Source organism: Oncorhynchus clarkii, chromosome 7 (genome assembly GCF_045791955.1).
Source record: "Oncorhynchus clarkii lewisi isolate Uvic-CL-2024 chromosome 7, UVic_Ocla_1.0, whole genome shotgun sequence".
NCBI classification, from domain to species: domain Eukaryota; kingdom Metazoa; phylum Chordata; class Actinopteri; order Salmoniformes; family Salmonidae; genus Oncorhynchus; species Oncorhynchus clarkii.
Window position 1 is genome coordinate 4,321,754 of NC_092153.1, and position 8,938 is coordinate 4,330,691.

Genomic DNA, 8,938 nt, shown 5'->3' on the forward strand with positions numbered 1-8,938 from the left:
GAGACAGGGGTGGGGTGGGTAATGACTCTAACCAGGCCTCATTTAGCTGAGGCCCAGGGAGACAGGGGTGGGGTGGGGTAATGACTAACCAGTCCTCTCATTTAGCCGAGGCCCAGGGAGACGGGGTGGGTAATGACTCTAACCAGGCCTCATTTAGCTGAGGCCCAGGGAGACAGGGGTGGGGTGGGTAATGACTCTAACCAGTCCTCTCATTTAGCCGAGGCCCAGGGATACAGGGGTGGGTAATGACTGTAACCGGTCCTCTCATTTAGCCGAGGCCCAGGGATACAGGGGTGGGTAATGACTCTAACCGGTCCTCTCATTTAGCCGAGGCCCAGGGATACTGGGGTGGGTAATGACTCTAACCGGTCCTCTCATTTAGCTGAGGCCCAGGGAGACGGGGGTGGGGTGGGTAATGACTCTAACCAGTCCTCTCATTTAGCTGAGGCCCAGGGATACTGGGGTGGGTAATGACTAACCAGTCCTCATTTAGCCGAGGCCCAGGGTAATTACTCCTCACCTTTCTGTATTGTGATAGAGGGGATGTTTTCACCTATTGGTCGTTGGAATAATATTGTTCACTCATTGGACAATGCTCAAATGACTGTCCTTTTTATTGGTCTTTCTGTACGAACTATGATTGGTTACACTGTCGTAACTCTGCTCTCTGGTTGGTTATTAGGCGCTACCAGGGAGGTCGCTAGGAGGAAGCCTCCTCAGAGCATGTCGTTAGTAGAGGCTGAGAGGCAACAGATCCTGGACGAGATGAGGAAGAGGACCGCTCTGCTGACCGACAACAGCTGGATACGACAACGCTCAACCTCTGACAACAGACAACCAACTAACCGGCGAGGGCCTATGAGGAGGTAGGAGGGGGGGTTGTCAACCCAGTAACCGGAGGTAGGTAGGAGGGGGGGTTGTCAACCCAGTAACCGGAGGTAGGTAGGAGGGGGGGGTTGTCAACCCAGTAACCGGAGGTAGGTAGGAGGGGGGGGTTGTCAACCCAGTAACCGGAGGTAGGTAGGTAGGAGGGGGGTTGTCAACTCAGTAACCGGAGGTAGGTAGGAGGGGGGGTTGTCAACCCAGTAACCGGAGGTAGGTAGGAGGGGGGGTTGTCAACCCAGTAACCGGAGGTAGGTAGGTAGGAGGGGGGGTTGTCAACCCAGTAACCGGAGGTAGGTAGGTAGGAGGGGGGGTTGTCAACCCAGTAACCGGAGGTAGGTAGGTAGGAGGGGGGGTTGTCAACCCAGTAACCGGAGGTAGGTAGGTAGGAGGGGGGGGTTGTCAACCCAGTAACCGGAGGTAGGTAGGTAGGAGGGGGGGTTGTCAACCCAGTAACCGGAGGTAGGTAGGAGGGGGGGTTGTCAACCCAGTAACCGGAGGTAGGTAGGAGGGGGGGGTTGTCTACCCATTAACCAGCGAGGGCCTGGGAGGAGGTAGGAGGGGGGGTTGTCAACCCAGTAACCGGCGAGGGCCTATGAGGAGGGGGGTTGTCTACCCATTAACCAGCGAGGGCCTATGAGGAGGGGGTTGTCTACCCATTAACCAGCGAGGGCCTATGAGGAGGTAGGAGGGGGGTTGTCAAACCATTAACCAGCGAGGGCCTATGAGGAGGGGGGGATGTCTACCCATTAACCAGCGAGGGTCTATGAGGAGGTAGGAGGGGGGGTTGTCTACCCATTAACCAGCGAGGGCCTATGAGGAGGTAGGGGGGGGTTGTCTACCCATTAACCAGCGAGGGCCTATGAGGAGGGAGGGGGGGGGGGGGGGGTTTGTCAACCCAGTAACCGGCGAGGGCCTATGAGGAGGTAGGAGGGGGTGTGCCATTTGGACCGTACCTCTCTCTACGTGACCTGTTATTTGACCTCTCCATCTGTCCTCTCGGCAGGTACGACTCTCTGGACAACCTTCCCTCTTCCGCCACCCTGCTCTCTAACCCCCAACGCCCCCACTCCTCCCTGGGTTTCTCCGCCCCGTACCGCCCCCCCTCCTCCCGGCACAGCATGGGTGTGGCCCTGGGGGGTTACTCCAACGGGACCCAGAAGCACAGCCCTACCTGGCCCCGCCCCTTCAGCACATCTTCCCCCCCGCCCAACACCGGAGAGGAACCCGCCACCGGCGAATCACGACCCGTCTCACAGCAGCACCACCGGTAATGGACCAATCAGGACTTGTGTTGTATGTTTAAAATGTACAGTGCATTTTGAAAGCGTTCAGAGCCCTTGACTTTGTTACATTACAGCCTTGTTCAAAAATGGATTAAATCGTTTTTTCCTCCCCTCATCCATCTACACACAATACCCCATAATGACATCACAATACCCCCATAATGACATCACAATACCCCCATAATGACATCACAATACCCCCATAATGACATCGCAATACCCCCATAATGACATCGCAATACCCCCATAATGACATCGCAATACCCCCATAATGACATCACAATACCCCATAATGACATCACAATACCCCATAATGACTAAACATTTTTTTCACGTTTATTAAAGACATTTCCTTAAGTATTCAGACCCTTTTTTAATCAGTACTTTGTTGAAGGCATCTGTGGCAGCGATTACAGCCCTCGAGTCTTCTTGGGTATGACGAGAGAGCTGTCCCGAAGCCACTGCTGTGTTGTCTCGGCTGTGTGAACTTTCACTCCAGTCAGAGGTCCTGAGCACTTCGCTCCGTTCATCTTTCCCTCGATCCAGACTAGTCTCTCAGTCCCTGCCGTTGAAAAACATCCCCTCAGCATGATGCTGCCACCACCATGCTTCATTGTAGGGATGGTGCCAGGTTTCCTCCAGACGTGACGCTTGGCATTCAGGCCAAAGAGTTCAATCTTGGTTTCATCAGAACAGAGAATCTTGTTTCTCATGGTCAGAGTCCTTTAGGTGCCTTTTGGCAAACTCGCTGAGGAGTGGCTTCTGTCTGGCCATTCTACCATAAAAGCCTGATTGGTGGAGTGCTGCAGAGATGGGAGAACCTTCCAGAAGGACAACCATTTCCACAGAGGAACTCTGGAGCTCTGTCAGAGTGACTATCAGGTTCTTGGTTACCTCCCTGACCAAGGCCCTTCTCCCCCGATTGCTCAATTTGCTCAATTTGGCCGGGCGGCCAGCTCTAGGAAGAGTCTTGGTGGTTCCAAACTTCTTCCATTTAAGAATGATGGAGGCCACTGTGTTCTTGGGGACCTTCAATGCTGCAGAATTTGTGGGTACCCTTTTCCAGATCTGTGCCTCGACACAATCCTGTCTCGGAGCTCTACGGACAATTCCTTCGACCTCATGGCTTGCTTTTTGCTCTGACCTTATAGACAGGTGTCTTTCCAAATCATGTCCAATCTATTTAATTTACCACAGGTGAACTTCCAATCAACTTGTAGACAGATCTTTAGGATGATCAATAGAAACAGGATGCACCTGAGATCAATTTCAAGTCTCATAGCAAATTGTCTGAATACTTATGTAAATAAGGTGTTTCTGTGTTTGTAAAGTGTCTAAAAACTTGTGTTCACTTTGTCACTATGGGGTCTTGTGATGTCACTATGGGGTCTTGTGATGTCACTATGGGGTCTTGTGATGTCACTATGGGGTCTTGTGATGTCACTATGGGGTCTTGTGATGTCACTATGGGGTATTGTAATGTCACTATGGGGTCTTGTGATGTCACTATGGGGTATTGTAATGTCACTATGGGGTCTTGTGATGTCACTATGTGGTCTTGTGATGTCACTATGGGGTCTTGTGATGTCACTATGGGGTCTTGTGTTTAGATTGAGGAAGAAATCATGTTGGCAGGCTGTAATGTAACAAAATGTGGATGAAGTCGAGGGGTGTGAACACTTTCCAAATCCACCATCTTTGAGTTTCAGTGCTGTAGTCTCCTCATATTGTCTGATCCCAGAGAGGAGAATGAGAGCATTAGTAACGAGGATGAATGCATGATAAACAGTTTCGAACAGAGAACAGGCTTCATACATATACAATAAGACATCATAATACATTAGACACGAGGGACTTTGTGAAAATAAAAACCCAATTTCAGTTTTATCTTCCTGGTGAACTTGTAGCTCATCGTCCAGCCGCATACCAAGGCATTTGTAGGAGGACACCTTTTCAATGGATGTTCCCCCAGACCTTGTGAATCAGTCTGGTCCCTCTGATCCCCCTCTCTCTCATCTTACCCCCAGAGCTTGTGGATCAGTCTGGACCCTCTGATACCCTTCTCATCTTAACCTCAGACCTTGTGGATCAGTCTGGTCCCTCTGATCCCCCTCTCTCTCATCTTACCCCTAGACCTTGTGGATCAGTCTGGTCCCTCTGATCCCCTTCTCTCTCATCTTACCCCCAGACCTTGTGGATCAGTCTGGTCCCTCTGATCCCCTTCTCTCTCATCTTACCCCCAGACCTTGTGGATCAGTCTGGTCCCTCTGATCCCCCTCTCATCCTGTGTCTTCCTGTGTGTTCCCGTTCCCTCTCTCCCTCCAGAGTGCTGACTTCTCGTCAGGTGTGTTCAGTGTGTGTGTGTCCTATGGGCAGAGGGGCTGCCATGGTCATTGAGACCCTGAACCTCTGCTTCCACCTGGCCTGTTTTCAGGTGAGAGTCTTGTCTGCACCTCCATTCACCTGGTTGGAGGAGAGGTCCTCTACAAAACATGTCAGCACACTCAATCACCCTTCAGTGCATGAGCTAATGGTCACTGTAGCTGACTGACTGGCTTCACCTGGGCACTGTAGCTGACTGGCTTCACCTGGGCACTGTAGCTGACTGGCTTCACTTGGGCACTGTAGCTGACTGACCTGACTGGCTTCACCTGGGCTCTGTAGCAGACTGACTGACTGTCTTCACCTGGGCTCTGTAGCTGACTGACTGACTGGCTTCACCTGGGCTCTGTAGCTGACTGACTGACTGGCTTCACCTGGGCTCTGTAGCTGACTGACTGACTGGCTTCACCTGGGCTCTGTAGCTGACTGACTGGCTTCACCTGGGCTCTGTAGCTGACTGGCTTCACCTGGGCTCTGTAGCTGACTGACTGACTGGCTTCACCTGGGCTCTGTAGCTGACTGACTGACTGGCTTCACTTGGGCTCTGTAGCTGACTGACTGGCTTCACCTGCTTATCTTCTTCCATGACAGAATACATGTCCTGCTTCTGCTCACTGTCTGTTCTAACTGGAGGGTTGACGTCTGACAGGAATCCATGAGGTGTCACCTTTCTTTGGGGGTTTCCTTGGTTTCTCCCTGCCTCACCCTCTTAACTCTCTGGTAATGCTAACTCTCTCTCTGGAGAGAGGTGGTAGGGCTGGTAATGCTAACTCTCTCTCTGTGGTGGTAGGGCTGGTAATGCTAACTCTCTCTCTACACGGTGGTAGGGCTGGGAATGCTAACTCTCTCTCTCCACAGTGGTAGGGCTGGGAATGCTAACTCTCTCTCCACGGTGGTAGGGCTGGGAATGCTAACTCTCTCTCTCTCCACGGTGGTAGGGCTGGTAATGCTAACTCTCTCTCTCGCTCTCCACGGTGGTAGGGCTGGGAATGCTAACTCTCTCTCTCTCTCTCTCTCCACGGTGGTAGGGCTGGGAATGCTAACTCTCTCTCTACACGGTGGTAGGGCTGGTAATGCTAACTCTCTCTCCACGGTGGTAGGGCTGGTAATGCTAACTCTTTCTCCTCTCCCTCAGTGTGTGGACTGCAGGTGCCGACTTGGAGGGTCAGAGGTCAGAGCCCAGATCAGAATCAGCAACGGGAAGCCTTACTGTGACCCCTGCTACATCCGACTCAAGTGTAAGTCATTTATACAGAACATAAAGGAGTCCGATAAGAATTCCCCCCCCCCCCCATGTATCCAGGTCATTTATACAGAACACAAAGGAGTCCGATAAGAATCACCCCCCCCCATGTATCCAGGTCATTTATACAGAACATAAAGGAGTCCGATAAGAATCCCCCCCCCCCCCCCCATGTATCCAGGTCATTTATACAGAACACAAAGAAGTCCGATAAGAATCACCCCCCCCCCCCCCCCATGTATCCAGGTCATTTATACAGAACACAAAGGAGTCCGATAAGAATCACCCCCCCCCATGTATCCAGGTCATTTATACAGAACATAAAGGAGTCCGATAAGAATCCCCCCCCCCCCCCCATGTATCCAGGTAATTTATACAGAACTTAAAGGAGTCCGATAAGAATCCCCCCCCCCCCCATGTATCCAGGTCATTTATACAGAACTTAAAGGAGTCCGATAAGAATCCCCCCCCCCCCCCATGTATCCAGGTAATTTATACAGAACTTAAAGGAGTCCGATAAGAATCCCCCCCCCCCCCCCCCCCCCATGTATCCAGGTCATTTATACAGAACTTAAAGGAGTCCGATAAGAATCCCCCCCCCCCCCCATGTATCCAGGTAATTTATACAGAACTTAAAGGAGTCCGATAAGAATCCCCCCCCCCCCCTCTACTCTGCTGGCCTGTTCTACTGGTCCACCCCCTCTGTGTATCCAAGTCATTTTACTCTGCTGGCCCGTTCTACTGGTCCACCCCCTCTGTGTATCCAAGTCATTTTACCCTGCTGGCCCGTTCTACTGGTCCACCCCCTCTGTGTATCCAAGTCATTTTACTCTGCTGGCCCGTTCTACTGGTCCACCCCCTCTGTGTATCCAAGTCATTTTACCCTGCTGGCCCGTTCTACTGGTCCTCCCCCTCTGTGTATCCAAGTAATTTTACTCTGCTGGTCCGTTCTACTGGTCCATCCCCTCTGTGTATCCAAGTAATTTTACCCTGCTGGCCCGTTCTACTGGTCCACCCCCTCTGTGTATCCAAGTCATTTTACCCTGCTGGCCCGTTCTACTGGTCCTCCCCCTCTGTGTATCCAAGTCATTTTACCCTGCTGGCCCGTTCTACTGGTCCACCCCCTCTGTGTATCCAAGTAATTTTACTCTGCTGGCCCGTTCTACTGGTCCACCCCCTCTGTGTATCCAAGTCATTTTACCCTGCTGGCCCGTTCTACTGGTCCACCCCCTCTGTGTATCCAAGTCATTTTACCCTGCTGGCCCGTTCTACTGATCCTCCCCCTCTGTGTATCCAAGTCATTTTACCCTGCTGGCCCGTTCTACTGGTCCACCCCCTCTGTGTATCCAAGTCATTTTACTCTGCTGGCCCGTTCTACTGGTCCACCCCCTCTGTGTATCCAAGTCATTTTACTCTGCTGCCCCGTTCTACTGGTCCACCTGCTCTCACTGCACCTCATTTTACCCTGCTGGCCTGTTCTACTGGTCCACCCCCTCTGTGTATCCAAGTCATTTTACTCTGCTGGCCCGTTCTACTGGTCCTCCCCCTCTGTGTATCCAAGTCATTTTACTCTGCTGGTCCGTTCTACTGGTCCATCCCCTCTGTGTATCCAAGTCATTTTACCCTGCTGGCCCGTTCTACTGGTCCTCCCCCTCTGTGTATCCAAGTCATTTTACTCTGCTGGTCCGTTCTACTGGTCCATCCCCTCTGTGTATCCAAGTCATTTTACCCTGCTGGCCCGTTCTACTGGTCCACCTGCTCTGTGTATCCAAGTCATTTTACTCTGCTGCCCCGTTCTACTGGTCCACCTGCTCTCACTGCACCTCATTTTACTCTGCTGGCCCGTTCTACTGATCCACCGGCTCTCACTGCACCTCATTTTACTCTGCTGGCCCGTTCTACTGGTCCACCTGCTCTCACTGCACCTCATTTTACTCTGCTGGCCCGTTCTACTGATCCACCGGCTCTCACTGCACCTCATTTTACTCTGCTGGCCCGTTCTACTGATCCACCGGCTCTCACTGCACCTCATTTTACTCTGCTGGCCCGTTCTACTGGTCCACCTGCTCTCACTGCACCTCATTTTACTCTGCTGGCCCGTTCTACTGATCCACCGGCTCTCACTGCACCTCATTTTACTCTGCTGGCCCGTTCTACTGATCCACCGGCTCTCACTGCACCTCATTTTACTCTGCTGGCCCGTTCTACTGGTCCACCTGCTCGGTCGCTGCAACTTTTTAATGAGAACATACCTGACATGAATGTCTATTTAGAGAAGACGGGCCTGTCATTCTGGAAGTCCTGTCCTAGTACTCTGTAATTAGATGATGTGTCATTACTACATCAGATGTTTTATTAGATCAGACATAATCACATGTTCTCTTATCAACCTTTCAGCACACCTTGCCACCTCCCTGTGACCAGAATGCATTGCAGCAGATTGAGGAAGAGACGACGACAACATCAACCTCAAACACGACGGTGGAGATCTTGACTATGACCTCGTGTTGACCATGTATTTAGAGCTGGTTGACCTTTCTTTTAGGGAACAATGTACCGATTTATACTATTGGCTGTGACTCAAATGGCTTCCTATTCCCTACATAGTGCACTACTACCCATAGGGCTCTGGTCAAAAGTAGTGCACTATGTAGGGAATAGGGGGCCGTTTGGGACATGTCTCAAAGATTCAGTTTTGGTTTTCTTCCTAGTTAATTAACTGTACATGTCGACATACCCTATGTCTCTGACTAAGAATCAGTTTTGGCGTTCTTCCTAGTTAATTAACTACTGTACATGTCCACATACCCTATGTCTCTGACTAAGAATCAGTTTTGGTGTTCTTCCTAGTTAATTAACTACTGTACATGTCCACATACCCTATGTCTCTGACTAAGATGCAGTTTTGGTGTTCTTCCTAGTTAATTAACTACTGTACACGTCTGTAGCTTTTAATATGCAATCGATGGCTATCCACAACAATAGCTGGACACGTGTAGTTAAGAGCTATAGGGAGTTTTAAATCACAATTGGGATTTGTTTTTTCTTGTTGATGAAGTAAATTGATAAATGAGGCTCTATTAAATGAATCTAATAAATGTGAGTGTTGTATTTGACATACTTCTCTGTTTTCTTCGTCGACAAT

The 8,938-nt window shown here is 50.8% G+C and overlaps 1 protein-coding gene across 1 annotated transcript in view; it reads left to right on the forward strand.

Moving 5' to 3' along the window:
* The window catches only part of LOC139412759 (LIM domain 7b), a 67,057-nt gene extending 58,710 nt beyond the window's left edge, over positions 1-8,347 (forward strand). Inside the window, exons 25-29 of the mRNA XM_071159446.1 lie at positions 683-866; positions 1,889-2,152; positions 4,494-4,602; positions 5,686-5,788; positions 8,191-8,347. Of these exons, the coding sequence (XP_071015547.1) occupies positions 683-866; positions 1,889-2,152; positions 4,494-4,602; positions 5,686-5,788; positions 8,191-8,213 (683 nt within the window). The 3' untranslated portion in view covers positions 8,214-8,347. The remainder of the gene's footprint in view (positions 1-682; positions 867-1,888; positions 2,153-4,493; positions 4,603-5,685; positions 5,789-8,190) is intronic.
* The last annotated feature ends 591 nt before the right edge of the window (positions 8,348-8,938 follow it).